This window comes from Dama dama, chromosome 20, assembly GCF_033118175.1.
Source record: "Dama dama isolate Ldn47 chromosome 20, ASM3311817v1, whole genome shotgun sequence".
Classification (NCBI taxonomy): Eukaryota; Metazoa; Chordata; class Mammalia; order Artiodactyla; family Cervidae; genus Dama; species Dama dama.
Window position 1 is genome coordinate 17,716,248 of NC_083700.1, and position 21,001 is coordinate 17,737,248.

General features: G+C 37.3%; 1 protein-coding gene across 1 annotated transcript in view; it reads left to right on the top strand.

Moving 5' to 3' along the window:
- The window catches only part of NUP210L (nucleoporin 210 like), a 95,689-nt gene that overhangs the window by 26,007 nt on the left and 48,681 nt on the right, over positions 1-21,001 (top strand). The window contains exons 11-12 of the mRNA XM_061168415.1: positions 16,637-16,774; positions 17,268-17,423. Of these exons, the coding sequence (XP_061024398.1) occupies positions 16,637-16,774; positions 17,268-17,423 (294 nt within the window). The remainder of the gene's footprint in view (positions 1-16,636; positions 16,775-17,267; positions 17,424-21,001) is intronic.

The window sequence follows — 21,001 nt, forward strand, 5'->3', positions numbered from 1 at the left end:
CCTCTGTTGTCCCCTTCTCCTCCCACCTGCAGTCATTCCCAGCATCAGGGTCTTTTCCAATGAGTCAGTTCTTTGCAACAGGTGGCCAAAGTATTGGAGTTTCAGCTTCAGCATCAGTCCTTCCAATGAATATTCAGGACTGATTTTCTTTAGGATGGACCTCCTTGCTTTCCAAGGGACTCTCAAGGGTCTTCTCCCACACCACGGTTAAAAGCATCAATCCTTCAGTGCTCCGCTTTCTGTATAGTCCAACTCTCACATCCATACATGACTACTGGAAAAACCATAACTTTGACTAGACGGACCTTTGTTGGCAAAGTAATGTCTCTGCTTCTTAATATGCTGTCTAGGTTGGTCATAACTTTTCTTCCAAGGAGCAAACGTCTTTTAATTTCATGGCGACAGTCACCATCTGCAGTCATTTTGGAGCCCCCAAAATAGTCTCTCACTGTTTCCACTGCTTCCCCATCTATTTCCCATGAAGTGATGGGACCGGATGCCATGATCTTAGTTTTCTGAATGTTGAGTTTTAAGCCAACTTTTTCACTCTCCTCTTTCACTTTCATCAAGAGGCTCTTTAGTTCTTCTTTGCTTTCTGCCATAAGGGTGGTGCCATCTGCGTATCTGAGGTTATTGATATTTCTCCTGGCAATCTTGATTCCAGTTTGTGCTTCATCCAGCCCAGCATTTCTCATGATGTACTCTGCATAGAAGTTAAATAAGCAGGGTGACAAGATACAGCCTTGATGTACTCCTTGCCCTATTTGGAACCAGTCTGTTGTTCCATGTCCGGTTCTAACTGTTGCTTCCTAACCTGCATACAGATTTCTCAAGAGGCAGGTCAGGTGGTCTAGTATTCCCATCTCTTTAAGAATTTTCCAGAGTTTGTTGTGGTCACACAGTGAAAGGCTTTGGCATAGTCAATAAAGTAGAAGTAGATGTTTTTCTGGAACTCTCGTGTTTTTTCGATGATCCAACAAATGTTGGCAATTTGATCTCTGGTTCTTCTGCCTTTTCTAAATCCAGCTTGAACATCTGGAAGTTCATGGTTCACGTACTGTTGAAGCCTGGATTGGAGAATTTTGAGCTATACTTAACTAGTGTGTGAGATGCGTGCAATTGTGCAGTAGTTTGAGCATTCTTTGGCATTGCCTTTCTTTGGGATTGGAATGAATACTGACCTTTTCCAGTCCTGTGGCCACTGCTGAGTTTTCCAAATTTGCTGGCATATTGAGTGCCCCACTTTCACTGCATCATCTTTTAGGATTTGAAATAGCTCAACTAGAATTCCATAACCTCCACTAGCTTTGTCTGTAGTGATGCTTCCTAAGTTCCACTTGACTTTGCATTCCAGAATTCTGGCTCTAGGTGAGTGATCACACCATCGTGATTATCTCGATCATGAAGATCTTTTTTGTGTAATTCTTTTTTGTATTCTTGCCACCTCCTCTTAATATCTTCTGCTTCTGTTAAGTCCATACCATTTCTGTCCTTTATTGTGCCCATCTTTGCTTGAAGTGTTCCCTTGGTATCTCTAATTTTCTTGAAGAGATCTCTCATCTTTCCCATTCTGTTGTTTCCCTCTATTTCTTTGCATTGGTCACCGAGGAAGGCTTTCTTATCTCTCCTTGCTATTCTTTGGAACTCTGCATTCAAATGGGAATATCTTTCCTTTTCTCCTTTGCCTTTCACTTCTTTTCACAGCTGTTTGTAAGGCCTCCTCAAACAACCATTTTGCCTTTTTGCATTTCTTTTTCTTGGGGGTGGTCTTCATTACTGCCTCCTATACAATTTCATGAACCTCCGTCCATAGTTCATCAGGCACTCTGTCTGTCAGATCTAATCCCTTGAATCTGTTTGTCACTCCCACTGTATAATCGTAAGGGATTTGATTTAGGTCATACCTGAGTGGTCTAGTAGTTTTCCCTACTTTCTGCAATTTAAGTCTGAATTTGGCAATAAGGAGTTCATGATCTGAGCCACAGTCAGCTCCTGGTATTGTTTTTGCTGACTGTATATCACTTCTCCATCTTTGGCTGCAAAGAATGTAATCAGTCTTAATTTTCACGTTGACCATCTGGTGATCAAGTTCTCTAGTTATTATATAACTTTTTGGTAGGGGAGGGGGGCTGCACCACCTGGCTTGTGGGATCTTAGTTCTGTGACTGGATATCAAACCCATGTCCCCTGCAGTGGAAGCATGGAATCTTAACCACTGGGCCACCAGGGAAGTCTTAGTACCATATTGTTTTGTTTACTGTAGTTTTGTAGTATAATCTGACAACAGGGAGTGTGATACCTCTGGCTTTGTTCTTTATTCTCAACATTACTTTGGTTATTAGGGGTAGTTTGTGGTTCCATATAAATTTTAGGATTTTTTATTCTAGTCTTGTGGAAAATATCATGGGTGTTTTGATAGGGATTGCGTTAAAACTATACATTGCTTTTGGTAGTATTGACATTTTAATAATATTAACTGTTCCAATCCATGAACTTGGGATATCTTTCCATTTCTTTGTATCATCTTCAGTTGTTTTCACCAGTGTTACAGTATTTTCAGAGTATAAGTCTTTCACCTCTGTGGAGTTAATTTTATTTTATTCTTTTTGATGCAGTTGTAAATGGGGTTGTTTTTCTTGTTTTCTCTCTCTGATAGTTAATTATTAGTGTATAGAAAAGCAACAAATTTCTGTATATAAATCTTGTATCCTGCAGCTTGACTAAATGCATTTAATAGGTCTAATAGTGTTTTGATGGGGGCTTTGGGGTTTTGTCTTGTGCCAGCACTATTTATGAAAGAGACTCATTTCACTTATTGTATGCTCTTGGCATCCTTGTCAAATCCAGTTGACTATAGATGTCAGCTTATTTCTGTACTCAGTTTTATTCCATTGGTCTGTGTGTCCTTTTGCAGTACCACACTGCTTTGATCACTGTAGCTTTGAATAGTGTTTTGAAATGGGAAATGTGAAGTCTTCTAACTGTTCTTTTTCAAGATTGTTTTGGCCATTCAAGATCTCTTAGAATTCCATATCAGTTTTAGGATGGGCTTTTCCATTTTTTCCCAAAAGGCCCTTGGGGTTTTGATAGCAATTGCGTTGAATTAGAAGATCACTTTGGAGATTGTTGTCATCTTAACAATGTTAGGTCTTCCAATTCATGAACATGGGATGTTTTTCCGTTTATTCAGGCTGTCTTTAATTTATTCAAGCAATATTTTGTAGTTTTCAGTGTACAAGTACTGCACCTCCAAGGTTGAGTTTATTCTGGGTAGTTTATTCTTTTTTGATGCTATTGTAATTGTAATTGTAAAAATCTTTCTAGTTTGTTTATTGCTAGTGTATGTAAGTACAACTGATATTTGTGTGTGGATCTGGTATGCTGCAACTTTGCTGAATTATTTTATTGGCTCTAGTAGTTCTTCTGGACTTTATAGGATATTTCATATATCCTATCATATCCAAGAGTTGGTGATGGACAGGGAGGCCTGGCATGCTGCAGTCCATGGGGTCGCAAGGAGTTGGACACGACTGAGCGACTGAACTGAACTGAACCTGTGAATAGTGGTAATTTTGCTCCTCCATTTCCCATTTTGATACCTTTTATTTCATTTTCTTGCCTAATTTCTCTGGCTAGAACTTATAATGCAATATTGAATAGAAGTGGCAATAGTGGGCCTCCTTATCTTGTTTTTGATCTTAAAGCAAAAACTTTCATTCTTTCACCACTGAGTAAGATGTTAGCTGTGGAGTTTTCATATATGGCCCTTATCATATTGAAGAAGTTCTTTTTTACCCCTAATTGTTGAGTGTTTTTTACTGTGAAAGGGCATTGGATTTTTCTCAAATATTTTTAAGCATTTTTTTCTTTCATTCTACTAATATGTATATTACATTAATTGACTTTTATATATTGTACTGCCTTTGAATTCCTAGAAAAATCCCACTTGATCGTGGTGTACAATACTATTAATATGCTGCTGGATTTGGTTTGCCAGTATTTTCTTAAGGAGTTTTGTATTTATATTCATAAAGGATATTGGTCTGTAGTTTTCCTTTTTTATGATGTCTTTGTCTAACTTTGGTTTCAGGGCAAATGCTGGTCTCTTAGAATGAGTTAGGAAGTGTTTCTTCCTTTTTCTTTTTTCTTCTTCATCATCTTTTATTTTTAAGTTTGAGAAACATTGGTGTTAATTTTGTTTTAAATGTTTGTGGAAATTAACAATTGAAGCCATCTAGGCCTGGGCTTTTCTTTCTTTTTTAAAAAATTTATTTATTTTAATTGGAGGACAATCACTTCACAACACTGTGGTGGTCCCTGCCACACATCGACACTAATCAGCCACGGGTGTACATGCATGCCCACCCCCATCCTGGACCCCTACTCCCACCTCCCTCCTTACCCCAACCTCTGGGTTGTCCCAGAACACTGGCTTTGAGCACCCTGCTTCATGCATCGAACTTGCACTAGTCATCTATTTTATGTATAATATATATGTTTCAATATCTCTCATATCATCCCACCCTCACCTTCTCCCACATAGTCCAATAGTCTGTTCTTTACATCTGTGTCTCTTTTGCTGCCTTGCATATTAGGATCATGGTTACCGTCTTTCTAGATTCCATATATACGCACTGATATATATTGGTGTTTCTCTTTCTAACTTACTTCACTCTGTATAGTAGACTACAGTTTCATCCACCTCATTAGAACTGACTCAAATGTGTTCTTTTTTATAGCTGAATAATATTCCATGTGTATATGTACCACAACTTCCTTATCCATTCATCTGCCCATGGACATCTATGTTGGTTCCATGTCCTGGCTATTGTAAACAGTGCTGCAGTGAACATTGGGGTACATGTGTCTCTTTCAATTCTGGTTTCCTCGGTGTGTATGCCCAGCAGTGGGATTGCTGGGTTGTATGGCAGTTCTATTTCCAGTTTTTTAAGGAATCTTCACACTGTTCTCCATAGTGGCTGTACCAGTTTGCATTTCCACCAACAGTGTAAGAGGGTTGCCTTTTCTCCACACCCTCTCCAACACTTATTGTTTGTAGACTTTTTGTAGGCAGGGCCTGGGCTTTTCTTTGCTAGGAAATTTTTGATTATTGATTTAATCTCTTTGCTTGCTATAGCTTTGTTCAGGTTTTCTATTTCTACTGGGTCAGTTTTTCTAATTGATGTGCTTTGAGGAATCTTTCCATTTGATCTAGGTTATCTAATTTGTTTGGTGGACAATTGTTCATAGTATTATCTCACAATCATTTTTACTTCTGTAAAGTTGGTAATAATGTCCCCACTTTCATTTCTGAGTCTAATAATTTGAGTATTCTTTCTTTTTTTCTCCGTGATTCTAGCTAAACTCAATTTTGTTGATCTTTTTGAAGAACCAAATTTTGGTTTTGTTGATTTTGTGTATTTATTTTCCATTCTCTACTTTTAAAATCACTGCTCACTTTATTATTTCTTTCCTTCTGCTAGTTTCAGGTTTACTTTGCTCTTCCTTTTCCAGTTTTTTTTTTTTAGCTATACAGTCAGATTATTGATTTGAAATGTTTTTTTCTTTTTTGGCTGTGCCACACCCGGCTTACAAGATCTTATTTCCTTAACCAAGGATTGAACCCAGGCCATGAGAGTGAAAACACTGAGTCCTAACCATTGGACAGCCAGGAATTCCTTCTTCTTTTTTTTTAAATTTAATTTATTTTGTATATTTATTTATTTATTTATTGGCTACACTGGGTCTTTGTTGCTGTGCGTGGACTTTCTCTAGTTGCAGCAAGTGAGCTTTCTAGTTACGGTGCAAGGGCCTCTCATTGTGGTGGCTTCCCTTGTTGCAGAATATGGGCTCTAAGGTGCATGAGCTTCAATTGTTGTAGCTCATGGGCTCAGCAGTTGTGGCACACAGGTTGAGTTGCCCCATGGTATGTGGAATCTTCTCAGACCAGGGATTGAACTTGTGTCCCCTGCACTGGCAGGCAGACTCTGCCTGGACCACCAGGGAAGTCCCCTGAAAAACTCAAGGAGACTGCATTTGAAATAGTTTCAATTCTACTCTCTGTGGAGGACATTTGTTTTGTCACTCTGGCTGGCGCCCTCTGCCAAAAGGGAAAGGAACTTTCCCTATTTAACATGGTTCTGCCATGTTCTACTGCCAGTCACAGCACTTTTTCCCTCTTGTTTTTCAATACAGGTGTTTACAGCTGTCTATTTTCCTTTGAGCATTGTTTTCATTGAATCCTATAAGTTTGGGCATATTGGATTTTTGTTTTTCTTCATCTCAAAGTTTCCTAACGTTTCTTATGATTTCTTCTTCGACCCATTGGTTGTTTTATTTAATTTCCACATACTTGTGAATTGTCCAGTTTTCCCTGTGTAAAGTTCTAGTTTTAGTCCATTTTGGGTCGAGAAGATACTTTATATGATTTTAGTCTTTTTAAATTTATTGAGATTTCTTTTGTGATTTAACATATGACCTGTCGTGGAGAATATTCCATGTGCACTTGAGAAAATTGAGCATTTTGTTGTTATGGGGTGGAATATTCTTTATATGTCTGCTTGATCTAGTTGGTTTATAGTGTTGGTCAAGTCCTCTATTTCCATACTTATCTTTAGTTCTGGTTGTTCTATCCATTATTGAATCTGAATTATTAAAATCTGTTAACTGTTGTTATAAAACTCTTTCTTTCTTCATTTCTTCCTTCATTCCGTCTGTCCATTTTTGCTTCATATTTTGGGGTCCTCTGTTGTTAGGTATGTGTATGTTTGTAATTGTTATAACTTGATAAATTAACCTTTTTGTTAATATATAATGACCTTTGTCTCATAACAATTTTTAAAAATCTATTTTGTTTGATGTTAATGTAGACTGCTCCCCCAACCCTCTTTCAGTAATTATTGTTTAAAATAATTTGGTAATTAAAATGGAATGCATTTTTCCATTCTTTCACTTTCAACCTATTTATGTCTTTGAATCTAACATTAGTCTCTTATAGATAGCATATACTTGGATCATGTTTTTCTTTATCCATTCTGTCAATCTCTGCCTTTTAATTGGAGAATTTATTTATGTTTAAAACAGTTACTGATAAGGAAAAGCTCTTGGTTTTGTTTTTTTTTTTTTCCTACAGATGGGCATTATTTTATTCTTTTGTTTTCTATATGACTTTTTTGATAATTTCTTCCATTACTGACTTCTTTTGTGTTTAATTGATTTTTGTAGGTTCATGTTTTTTAGTAAATGTGAGACATTTTCATCATTAATTCTTCACATATCCTTTCTGCACCTTTCTTTCCCTACTTCTGAGACTTATTTTATATATATATTGATTTACTTAATGATGTTCCACTGGTCTCTAAGCCTTGGTCATTTTTTTTCATTCTTTTTTCTTTTTGCTACTCTAAATAACTTCAATGGCCCTCTCTTTAAATTTGCAGATTCTTTCTTCTGCCAGCTCAAATCTACTGTAAAGGTCTTCTACTGAAGTTTTCATCTCAGTTATTGTACTTGTAATTTCAGAATATCTGTTTGGTTCATTTTTTATAATTTCTGTCTCTTCACTATATTCTCTATTTGGTGAAACATACTTCTTCTGGAGTGATGTCTATTGTTTCTATTAGCTCTTTGATTTATAATCTTTTTCAGTATCTGTGCTTCTTTAGGGACAGTTTGTGTTAATTTCCTTTTCTTCCCCCCCTATAAATAGGTCATATTTTCTTGTTTCTTTGAATGCCTTATTTTTTGTTGTTGCTGAAAACAACATTTTATTATAGTAGACCCTTGAGCAAGGTAAGTTCTAATTGCACAGTTCCACTTGTATGTGGATTTTTTAAAATTAATACATACTACAATACTATATAATCTGTGACTGGTTGAATCTGCAAATGTAATACCATGGTATGGAGGGCTAGAGTTATACATGGATTTCAACAGCACAGAGGATTGGCACTCATAGACCCCACTTTGTTCAAAAGTCAACAATATAATATAGTAATTTTGGAAATCAGATTCTTGTCTTTCTTCAGGGCTGCTGTTATTGCTTGCTGTGGGTTGTAGTTGCTTGTATATTTAGTGAGTTTTCGAAATCATTTTTAAAAGATTGTGTTATTTGTAATTTGTGTTATTTGACTGTAAAATCTTGATTCCTTTAGCTTGTAGTCAGTTAGTGGTTTGACAAATAATTTCTTTAATGCTTTAAGTCACCTTTTTCTTAATTCAGCATACATTTAGTTGCTGTAAACCTTTGAATATTTTCCAAAGTTAATTCTGACTCTCTCTTTTTTTGGCATTTCTATGGAGGGACAGGTTCTTGGAGTTTCTTGCTTTGCCACTGTTGCAGACATCTCCTCCCTGCTGATATTTTTCATTAGGATTTATGAACATGAAACTTTTCCCACTTATTTAGGACTTTGAATTTTTCTTTCAGCAATGTCTTAGAGTTTTCATCATACAGGTCTTGAAGATATTTTATTACATTTGTACTTATTTTATGTTTTAAGCCATATATATATTTAAATTTTCTCCTTTTAATTCATCATGCTAATATATATAAATACAGTGGGTTTTTAAAAATCATTAAAAAAAATTTTTTTTAATTAAAAAAAATCATTTTAAAAATGTATTTATTTTTGGCTCTGCTGGGTCTTTGTTGCTGCGGGGACTTTTCTGTAGTTGCAGTGAGCGGGGGGCTACTTTTCATTGAATTGTACAGGCTTCTTATTGCAGTGGCTTCTTTTGTTGTGGAGCACAGGCTCCAGGGCACTGAGCTTCCGTAGCTGTGGCATATGGGCTCAGTAGTTGCAGTACCCGGGCTCTAGACCACAGCCTCAACAGTTGTGGCCAGCAGAGTTAGTTTGCTACCTGGCATGTGGGATCTTCCTGGATCAGGGATCAAACTGGAGTCTCCTGCATTGGTGGGCGAATTCTTTACTGTTGAGCCACTAGGAAGGCCCATAAATACAGTGGTTTTTGTATTTTCCTTGAATCTTGAAAGCTTGCTGAGTTGACTTATTCTATTACTTCTTGTAGATTCCTTAGGAAGTGCTACATATATAATTAGGTTATATGTGAATAAAGAGTTAACTCTTTTCATTCTAATAAATGTGACTTTTCTTTCTCTTGCCTCATTGCACTGACTAGGACCTCTACTACAATATTGAATAGAAATGTAAAGTGGATATATTTGCCTTATTTCTGACCTTAAAGTGAAAAATATTCACCCTTTCACCACTGAGTATGATGTTAACTATAGATTTTGTGTAGATGCTCGTCCTTAGGTTGAACAAGTTCCTTTTTATTCCTAGTTTATTGAGAATTTTCTTCATGAATTGGTGCTGCATTTTGTCAATGCTATTCTACATCTATTGATAAAATGAATATAGTTTTTCTTTTTTAGTCCTTTAAATATGATGAATTAGTTACATTGATTGATTTTCTAGTATTAAACAAATCTTGCATTCTCAGGATAAACTTCACTTGATTATGATTTGTTATCTTCACACATTGCAGGATTTAATTTGCTAAAATTCTGTTAATGACTTTTGTATGTATGTTTTTGAGGGCCTATAACTTTTCTTTTCCCTCTTCGGTTTTAGTTGTAATGTCTTTGTCAGGTTTTGATGTGAGGATAATATTGGCTGTATAAGATAAGCTGGAAAGTATTCTTTTCTATTTTCTGGAAGAGTTCTGTAGAACTAGTGTTACTTCTTCCTCAAATATTTGGTAGAATTCACAGTGAAACTATTTGAGCTTGGAACTTTTTTAAATGGTAAGTCTTTTATTATTATAGTGCTAAAATATACATACATAACATAAATGTTACCATTTTAACCATTTTTAGGCATACAGTTCAGTGACATTAAGTGTATTGATGTTGTGTACCAATACCACCATCTATCTCCAGAGCTTTATAATCTTTCCAGACTGATTCTCTCTTTCCCTTAAAAAATACCCACCCCTGTTCCTCCTGTCTTCTATTCCCTGGTAACTACATTCTATTTCCTGTCTCTGTTAATTTGATTAATCTACTTATGTCATATAAATGACATCATACAAGGAATTCCCTGGCAGTCCACTGGTTATTTCTCCATGCCTTCACTGCTGAGCATGTGGGTTGAATCTCTGGTCAGGGAACTAAGATCCCAAAAGCCTTGTGGCATGGCCAAAAAAAAAGTGGAATCATACATTTGTCCTTTTTGTTTTTTACTTATTTCACTTAGCATGTCTTTAGGGTTAATCCATGTTGTAGCCTGACATAATTTCATTTCTTTTTAAGGCTGAATAATATTCTATTGAATGGATATACTGCATTTTGTTTGTTATTTATCCATTGATAGACCCTTCGGTTGTTTCCACCTTTTGTCTATTGTAAATAATGCTACTGTGAACATGGATATACAAATAATTTGTCAAATCTTTATTTTCAGTTCTTTTATGTATATACCCAAAATTCAAATTGCTGGATTATATGGCAATTCTATGTTTCACTTTTTGAGGAATTGTCATACTGTTTTCCACAGTGACTGTCATTTTACATTCCAGCAGCAATGCACAAGGATTCTGATTTCTCCACATCCTAAATAACACTTATTATTTTCTATTTTTGATAATTGCCATTCTAATGGGTATGAAGTGCTATCTCACTGTGATTTTAATTTCCATTTCTCTAACAATTGGCGTATGAGAGGTTTTAAAACTATGAATTTAATTTTTAAAATATATACAGCTATTCAGGTTATTTATTTCTTCTTTTATTTATTTTTGGTTGTTCTGGGTTTTCCTGGCTGCACGTGGGCTTTCTCTAGTTGCAGAGAGTGGGGGATACTCTTCCTTGTGGTATGCAGGTTTCTCACTTTGGTGGCTTCTCTTGAGCACAGGCTCTAACTGCACAGGCTTCTGTAGTTGTAGTGCATGGGCTGAGTAGGTGTGACTTGAGGGTATAGGGTGCTGGCTCAGTAGTTAAGACACACAGGCTTAGTTGCCACATAGCATGCAGGGTCTTCCCAGAGCAGGGATTGAACTCATGTCCCCTGCATTGGCAGGTGTATTCTCAATCACTGTACCATCAGGGAAGCCCCTATTTATTTCTTCTTGAGTGAAACTTGGTAATTTGTATGTGAAGGAATTTCTGTTTAGTCTAAATTGTTGAATTTATCACATAAAGTTGTTGACAACATTGCCTTATTAATTTGTATCTGTAGTATCTGTAGTCTCTTTCATTCCAGATATTGGTGTGTATGTGTATGTGTGCACTAAGTTGCTTCAGTTGTATCTAACTCTTCGTGACTCTATGAACTGTAGCCCGCCAGGTTTCTCTGTCCGTGGGATTCTCCAGGCAAGAATATTGGAGTGGGTTGTCATTTCCTTCTCCATGGGATCTTCCCAAGCCAGGGATCGAACCAGTGTCTCATATCTCCTGCATTGACAAGTTCTTTACCACTAGTGCCACCTGGGAAGCTCCCCAGATATTGGTTATTTGTGTTTCTATTGTTTCAACTCTTTACCTATTTTTTCTTTTATTGATTCATGCTTTTTTCTTTGTTATTCTATTTCTTCTCCTTACTTTGGATAAAATTTGCTTTTCTTTTTTAAGTTCCTTATTATTGAAGACTCTTATGGTGGATCACTGGTTTTACATCTCTTTTCTAATATAAGCACGTCTGCTACACTGTATTGGTCATTGAAACCGTTCTTAATACAATGAAGAGGGAACTACACAAGGGTGTGAATACCACCGGGTGGGATCCGTGGAGGCCATCTTGGAGTTTGGGTTCTCCAAGTTGATTCTAACTTCTCTATTATTAGATTTAAAGTCATTACTGACCCTGTTTCTTGTGATAAAACGTGAGCGTTGATAGTCTATGGTGTGCAATAGCATAACAGCTACTTAGAAGTGTTATCTGTAGACACTACAGTTAAATGCATACAGAAGACAAGCCTTTTGGTAACCAGGAAGTTGCTGCCATAAAACATGTTAGTGACAGTCTGGGATATAATAGGGTCTGTTGATTGTTGTTTCTAAGTATGCTGGACAATGTTGGGGAAAAAAATGGTTAGATCAGTACTTTGAATTCTTAAGTCAAGATCCACCTAAGGAATCTATTAGGTTGATGAAAAGGTAATTTTGGTTTTACACTGTGAATTTTAAATCATTATAACTAGGCTTAAACACATCTTTATTAAACAAAACAGGAACCATTTTAATCAACATATTTTTGCCAACAACAAATAAGTTAGTTTATTCATAAGTAGCATGAAGTAGCATAGAAAGCAAGTAACATAAAAATCCATGCTTTAGGATTTGATGAACTCTTGGAAAGCATTTTCTGCCTCCTGATGGTTGTGGTCATGTTTTCCATGCAAAAAGTTGTCGAATGGGGAACACATGTACACCCATGGCTGATTCATGTCAATGTATGGCAAAAACCACTACAATATTGTAAAGTAATTAGCCTCCAATTAAAATAAACTAATTAATTTTTTTAAAAGTTGTCAGGAGAAGGCAATGGCACCCCACTCCAGTACTCTTGCCTGGAAAATCCCATGGACAGAGGAGCCTGGTAGGCTGCAGTCCATGGGGTCGCACAGAGTCGGACACGGCTAAAGCGACTTAGCAACAGCAGCAGCAGGCATAGACAGAAAACAAGACTGTATCAGGACTAGGGTTATGCCAGGCAGGTTCAATAAAAGAGGAATTAGGGAGCTAAATTATATTCTTCTAGCCAGTTCCTCACAAATAAGGAACATTTCATTTGAATATTTTTTAAATAACTGAACTTAAACTGTCAATAACAGTAAATCATAATAAAGGATCAACATATATAATAGTTTTACATAGTTTTGGCAGTATTTTTTAATTTTTAGTGTTCACATGTAATTTTAAAGCACCTAATTAAAAGCAAAAATATGGTTTGAAATATGGTTAATTATTTCACTTAGTAAAGTAATTCTTCCAATTAGTAATGACAGTCATTACCTGCTTCTTTCATGGAAATTTGGTCTATCATTCCTTTTAGTACATAAATGTTGCCTGATAAAGTTCTAAGTTTGTTGTGCTTAATCCATTCTATAATTATATTACTGTGCCAATAAAAAAAAATGTTGTCGAAATGCTTGAAGAAGTACTAGTCAGTTGGTGAGAGTCTGGTAAATATGGTGGATGAGGCAAAACTTTGTAGTCCAGTTCATTTGACTTTTGAAGCATTGGTCGTGTGACATGCGGTCAGGGGTTGTTAATGGAGAAGTATTGGACTCATTCCGTTGACCAATGTCGGCTGCAGGCATTGCAATTTTTGGTGCATCTCATCAATCAGCTGAGCATACTTCTCAGATGTAATGGTTTTGCTGGGATTCAGAAGGCTGTAGTGGATCAGATGGGCAGCAGACCACCAAACAATGACCATGACCTTTTTTAGTGCAAGTTTGGCTTTGGAGCTTCTTCTCAGTTCAACCACTGAGCTGGTCTTTACCAGTTTTATAAAATCCACTTTTCATCACACATCACAATCTGATCAAGAAATGGTTCATTGTTGTTGTGTAGAACAAGAGAAGACGAATGTAAAATAGATAGCCACTGGGAATTTGCTGTGTGACTCAGGGAACTCAAACCGGGACTCTGTAACAACCTAGAGGGGTGGGGTGGGGAGGGAGGTTCAAGAGGAAGGAGACAGAGGTATACCTATGGCTGATTCATGTTGATATGTGGCAGAAACCAACACAATATTATAGAGCAGTTACCCTATAATTAAATAAATACATTTATTTAAATACAAATAAATTTAACTGCAAAAAGAAAAAGAAGACAACACTTCAGAACAATGATTTTTTTTATTTTTGGTCAGCTCATGAGGCACCCACTTACCGAAATTTTTTACCTTCCCAATTTGCTTCAAATGCGGAATGATCATAGAATAGTCAACGTTGAGTTCTTGGGCAACTTCTGTAGTTGTAAGAGGATCAGCCTCAATGATGACTCTCAATTTGTTGTTGTCAACTTCAGATCGCTAGCCACTATGCTTCTCATATTCAAGGCTCTCATCTCCTTTGCAAAACTCCTTGAAACACCACTGTACCATACATTTGTTAGCAGTTCCTGGGCCAGATGTGTTGTTGATATTGCAAGTTGTCTCTGCTGCTGTGACCCATTTTGAATGGGAATAAAAAACTTGCTTGAGTTTGCGAACATCATTTCTGTGGTCTAAAATAAATATAAAATAAACAGCAAGTAATAAGTCATTAGCAAAAAAAATAAAGCAAGAAATGCATGTTAAAATGATGTATAACATAACCACATTTATTTAAGAATGTATTCCAATGCTTGTGTGCTAAGCTGCTTCAGTCGTGTCTGACTCTTTGTGACCCTATGGCCCATAGCCCACCAGGCTCCTCTGACCATTGGATTCTCCAGGCAAGAATACTGGAGTGGGTTGTCGTGCCCTCTTCCAGGGGATCTTCCCAACCCAAGATCAAATCAGTGTCTCCTGCACTGTAGGCCGATCTCCCTATCCACACATACTGTACTCTTTTTCCTCCTGGTAAACTCTTGTCTTATTTCACTAATTTCCATCTTTGCAGGAATTCTTTTCTGCAAAGCCAAAGTGTCAGGGCCTTGTCACTGACACCGGTCTAGTGGTTAGCCTATGATGCTCTCACCACCGAGACCTTACCTCAGTCTCCCAGGTAAAGAGCCTTCCTTCAAGCCGCTGCAGACCAAGGCCACCTGAGATCATATTTGGTGCCGCAACCTGTATGTTGGGAAATCAAGGGAAGGATTTCCTGGATGTTATTCATAAACTGTGTCCCTGCTAATGCCAACCCAGTGCTGTCTGTGTCAGACAAAATGGTCAGACAAGGGACTTCCCTGGTGGTCCAGTGGTTAAGAATTTGACTTGCAGTGTAGGGGCCACAAGTTCCATCCCTGATCAGGGAATTAAGATCATATATGCCCCAGGGCAACTGAGCCCACACACCGCTTGCTACTACTGAGCCTGCACACCACAACAGAGCATGCTGCGTGACGCAACGAAATCCTGCGTGCACAACTAAGACGTGATGCCACCAAATAAATATTTTTAAAAATTCTATGACATTTAAAAATTTTATTACCTTTTTTCTTATTTTGTCTAGCTCACTTTGAATTTCACCCTGTATTAGCTGTGTCCCTCTTTATCCCAGTTTATTGTCTTAGCTCTGCTTTTATCTCTTATTTCCTAGCTGTATTTTCTTATGTGCCAAAGCAGACACTGTTGAAAACTTCTATTTGCTGCAATCAGTATTTTTGAAAAGCATGTCACTCTTAAAAGGGCATAGTGCCTCTTTAAATACTATGTTCTTTTTCCTATATGTTATAAAATGTCTTCCTTGGACCAACCCTTTTTGTACTAACATTACCTTATTCTTGAATTAGAGTTCTAACCAGACCTAGCATATGCTTCCTACTCCTGAAAATTTCTTGTTTCCCTCAGTGATCACCTAAATACTGTCAGAATGATATTCTCAATCTTCCTCTTTTCAGGTCAAGACAACACAATTTATTATTAAACTATTATTATTATTATTATTAAATAATTATCTTACACTTGTGAAGGTAAAAGTCCAAAATCAGTGTCAGTAGGCTAAAATGCAATGATGCTCTTTTAAGTGGAAAGACTTATTTTCAGTTTATGATCGAGCTAGACACCTTAAGGAAATGAAGAGAAAATCAGAGCCATTGGGGTTCCCTGGTGGTCCAGTGGTTAAGAATCTGCCTGCAAATGGAGGGGACTAGGGTTTGATCCCTGGTCTTGGAAGATCCCACGTGCCATGGGCCAGCTAAGCCCGTGTGCCACAACTATTTAACCTATGCTCTTGAGCTGACATACGGCGACTACTGGGCCCCTGTGCTGAAATTACTGAAACTTGTACCTAGAGCCTGTGCTCCACAACAAGAAAAGCCACGACAGTAAGAAGCCCATGTACCACAACCAGATAGTAGCCCCTGCTCACCCCAAATAGAGAAAGCCCACATGCAGCAACGAAGACCCAGTGCAGCCAAAAATAATTAATTAATTAAAATTAAGAAAGAAAGAAAATCAGAACCATTACTGCAAATGTGATATAGTTTATAAATACTTCAGAGCCTCTTTGAAAAATAATTTGCCTTTAAAGAGAAAAATGCCAGCGTAGTTGAGTGTGAGGACTCTATTTTACCTGTATGAATACCCCCCAAACCCTGCTCTTGTTTTTAAGCCGGAGGGAATGTCTTACCTCGGCATCTATGACTGTTCTCTTTATTTTCTTCTGAATAGCTTATAATATTCATTTGCCTTTACAATTTATATATTTAAATGATGAGTGGCCAAGGATCTTTGAAGCTATGACTTCCCTTTCTATGTTAATATAACTCTTCTTTCAAGAAATTTTAACTACTTTCCATGACTGTAATACTTATTTTAGGTCTATCAAAATCTCTTTCATTATTATTGAACTGTAGTAGCTGTGCTTCTCTAGTGAACAAGAACATTTATTTCTTTTATTGATAGAAATTGGTTGAGTAGTCTATTAACATACCACTTTGCTGATGCTTTAGATGTGAATGTGGACCATAATAACAGTCCTTATAAAATCTTGGTTTGCTCCTTTTTTTCTGTTCTTATAGAATAAAAATGTTCAGCCTATAAAATTTCCAATTAAACATCAGCAAGAAGTGAAGATTTATTTTCCTATCAAGCTTACACCTAACTTTCTGGCATTTCCTCATCATCCCATGGGAATGTTGTATCGTTATAAAGTGCAGGTATGATATACTAGAATGAGAATTCACAAATAAGTCAGTTTCTCTGATAGCTTAATTAATTGAAATTTAGTTAATGTTAAATTTTACTTCCACCTAATCCTAGTGTATAACTCAGTTTTGGGTGACAACCAAATCATGAATACTCTTGAATAGTTGAATCCTAACAAGACATGGTGTACTTTCTCTCTTCCATATATCCTTTCCTTGCGAGTTTTATAGTTTTGTCAAGCTCTCTTGTGCTCTTTCTTTTTTACATTTTGTGATACTGCCATTACATAATCTCCCTTTAGTATTTCCGTTGCCCACATAATCTCTGGTGTTTCCCTCTCCCATTTAGCTACTTTCGTATGGCATCACAGTTTTCTTAATGTTCCAGAAATAAATTATTGTGTAGTTTTATTATTTCCTAAACTTTATTTCACCAGATTGTACATCTTCACTTAAATTCCATTTTTCCCCTTATACTAATTAAATATAAGGTATTTTTTCATAGGTAGAGGGTGGCAGTGGCAACTTTACCTGGACCTCTTCTAATGAAACAGTGGCCATGGTGACCACTAAAGGAGTGGTGACAGCGGGGCGGGTGAGGGGAAACAGCACTGTTTTGGCCCGAGATGTACAGAATCACTTTCGGTATGGGGAAATCAAGGTAAGCAACTCTCCAAACCGTCTTCATATCTCCTCTGAAACATTGTTGTCTAAATTTAATTATAGTAACACGTTAAAATTTTTTTCTTTTTCATGTTGATTATTTTATTATTTTATTTTTTTCCCATTTATTTTTATTAGTTGGAGGCTAATTACTTTACAATATTGTAGTGGTTTTTGCCATACGTTGACATGAATCAGCCATGGATTTACATGTATTCCCTTTCCCGATTCACCCCCTCCCACCTCCTTCTCCATCCCATCCCTCTGGATCTTCCCAGTGCACCAGCCCTGAGCACTTGTCTCATGCATCCAACCTGGGCTGGTGATCTGTTTCATCTTTGATAGTATACTTGTTTCAGTGCTATTCTCACGTTGATTATTTTAAAATGATCCTCAGAATTTCCTTGGTTGTCCAGTGGTTAAGACTTTGCACTCCCACTGCAGGCGACACAGGTTTGATCTCTGGTTGAGGAACTAAGATCTTGCATGCCGCTATGGTACAGACAAAAATAAGTAAATAAAATAATGCTCAAATTCAGTCTTATCATACATATTTCTTAAATATTCCTGGACCTGGGTTGAGTCCTGCTTTACTTAATAACCAATTATTTAATGTCTGCATTTGTTAATTCATCTTTAAAATGGGGATAATTATAGGATCTGCCTCAAAGGGTTAGTGTCAGAATTAAATGAGATGGTGTTTACACCTGTGCTGGGAATATATTCACTACTTAATGTTATCTATTTTGTTACTGTATGTTGTTATTATTATCATGTATTTATCATGTATGTGAACTTTATAGACACTTAATTTCTAGTCTCATTTTTTTGTTGTCTATCTTGTTTCTATAAGATTGAACTACTTTTTACTATGTTATATAACCATTTTCTATCTTCTCCCACTTTTAATAAACATTAATTTATGTTGTCTTTCCCTGCAGAACTACTTAGCATGTGTGTTATCATTCAGTGAATATTTATTGAATACTAAGGAGGTACTTAACACCATATTAGGTATCATGGGACATTCAAAGAAATAACATGACATCCCTACTTTAAAGAGTCTGAAGTCTAGCTAGGAAGATATATTAATGTGAAAAGTTAAATAACATTTTTAGGAAGTGGCAGAGAGTGAAGAGGAACTAAAAAGTCTCTTGATGAAAGTGAAAGAGGAGAGTGAAAAAGTTGGCTTAAAGCTTAACATTCAGAAAACTAAGATCATGGCATCTGGTCCTATCACCTCATGGGAAATAGATGGGGAGACAGTGGAAACAGAGACAGACTTTATTTTCTGGGGCTCCAAAATGACTGCAGATGGTGACTGCAGCCATGAAATTAAAAGACACTTACTCCTTGGAAGGAAAGTTATAACCAACCTAGATAGCATATTAAAAAGCAGAGACATTACTTTGCCAACAAAGGTCCGTCTGGTCAAGGCTATGGTTTTCCCAGTGGTTATGTATGGATGTGAGAGTTGGACTGTGAAGAAAGCTGAGTGCCGAAAAATTGATGCTTTTGAACTACGGTGTTGGAGAAGACTCTTGAGAGTCCCTTGGACTGCAAGGAGATCCAACCAGTCCATCCTAAAGGAGATCAGTCCTGGGTGTTCACTGGACAGACTGATGCTGAAGCTGAAACTCCAATCCTTTGGCCACCTCATGCGAAGAGTTGACTCATTGGAAAAGACTCTGATGCTGGGAGAGATTGGGGGCAGGAGGAGAAGGGGACGACAGAGGATGAGATGGCTGGATGGCATCACCGACTCGATGGGCATGAGTTTGAGTAAACTCCGGGAGTTGGTGATGGACAGGGAGGTCTGGCGTGCTGTGATTCATGGGGTCGCAAAGAGTCGGACACGACTGAGCAACTGAACTGAACTGAACTGACTGAAAGCAGTATATGATTTAAAGCTACTTGAATTATAGAGGAAAAGTACTATTAGTTAATAAAAGAAAATCCTTGTGGATATGACTAGTCGAGGCTATCATGAAGAGCTGGGATCTTGAATGAGACTTTGAAGGATGGAGCCAACCTAAGGCCTAAGGGTCAGACTCAACTTGCTGCCTTTCTAGTAAATAAAGTTTTATCAGAACACAGTCATTCATTTATGTATTCTCTGTAGCCATTTTCAGGCAACAAGTACAGATTTGAGTAGTTTACAAGACCGTCTGATCCCCAAAGCCAAAAATACTTGCTCTCCGGCCCTTTAGAGAGCATTGCTGACTTCTGCTGTCAACAGTGGGAAGCCAAAGACTTCCCTGGTGGTTCAGTGGCTAAGATTCCACACTCTCAAAGCAAGGGGCCCGGGTTCTATCCCTGTTCAGGGAACTAGATGCTTTACACTGCAACTAAGGATTCCACATGCTGCAACTAAAGGCACATATAAACAGTGACCAGAAAAAGACTATTCTTTTTCAGAAGAGAAAACAGAAATATTTTAGAAATATTTATTTCTAAAAATAATTTTAGAAAACAAAATTATTCTGTTTTCTAAACTCTTGTAATGCTTATCATTTTCTACTAATAGTTTAATTTATTTAAATGTTTAGTCAGTCAGTCAGTTCAGTCGCTCAGTCGTGTCCAACTCTTTGCAACCCCATGAATCGCAGCACGCCAGGCCTCCCTGTCCATCACCAACTCCCGGAGTTTACTCAAACTCATGTCCATCGAGTCAGGGATGCCATCCAGCCATCTCATCCTCTGTCATCCCCTTCTCCTCCTGCCCCCAATCCCTCCCAGCATCGGGGTCTTTTCCAATGAGTCAACTCTTCGCATGAGGTGGCCAAAGGATTGGAGTTTCAGCTTCAGCATCAGTCTGTCCAGTGAACACCCAGGACTGATCTCCTTTAGGATGGACTGGTTGGATCTCCTTGCAGTCCAACGGACTCTCCAGAGTCTTCTCCAACACCACAGTTCAAAAGCATCAATTTTTCGGTGCTCAGCTTTCTTCACAGTCCAACTCTCACATTCACACACTCCCCTTTAAAAAGTCCATTCAGGCTGCTATAACAAAATACTGTAGGTTGGGTGGCTTGTAAACAACAGAAATTGATTTTTCAATGGTTTTAGAGGCTGGAAATTCCAGAATCAAGGCACCAATAGATTCATTGTCTGGTGAGGAAAAGCATTCTGCTTCATAGAAGACTATATTTTTTGCTTTAACCGCATATGGCAGAAGGGACTAGGGAGCCGCAGGGGTTCCTTGTTTAAGGGCATTAATTCCATTTGTGGGAACTCCATTCTCAGGACCTAACCACCTCCCAAAGGCCCCATCTCCTAATACCATCACTTTGGGGGTTAGAATTTCTACATATGAGTTTGGAGGGAGACCTTCAATCTATAGCAAAAAGAAAAAGAAAAAGATTTTTTTAAGATATCAAGAAAGAGTGTTCTATATCAGAGGTCAGCAAACTTTTTACATAAAAAAGATAGTAAATGTGTTAGTTTTATAGGCCACATACAGTCTCTATCTCATAGTCATTTGTCATTGTTGCTTTTTATTTTACAACGCTTTAAAAGACCATTCTTAGTTTACAAAAGTCAAGAAAATTGTTCAGTGCTCATATTTTGCCAGAC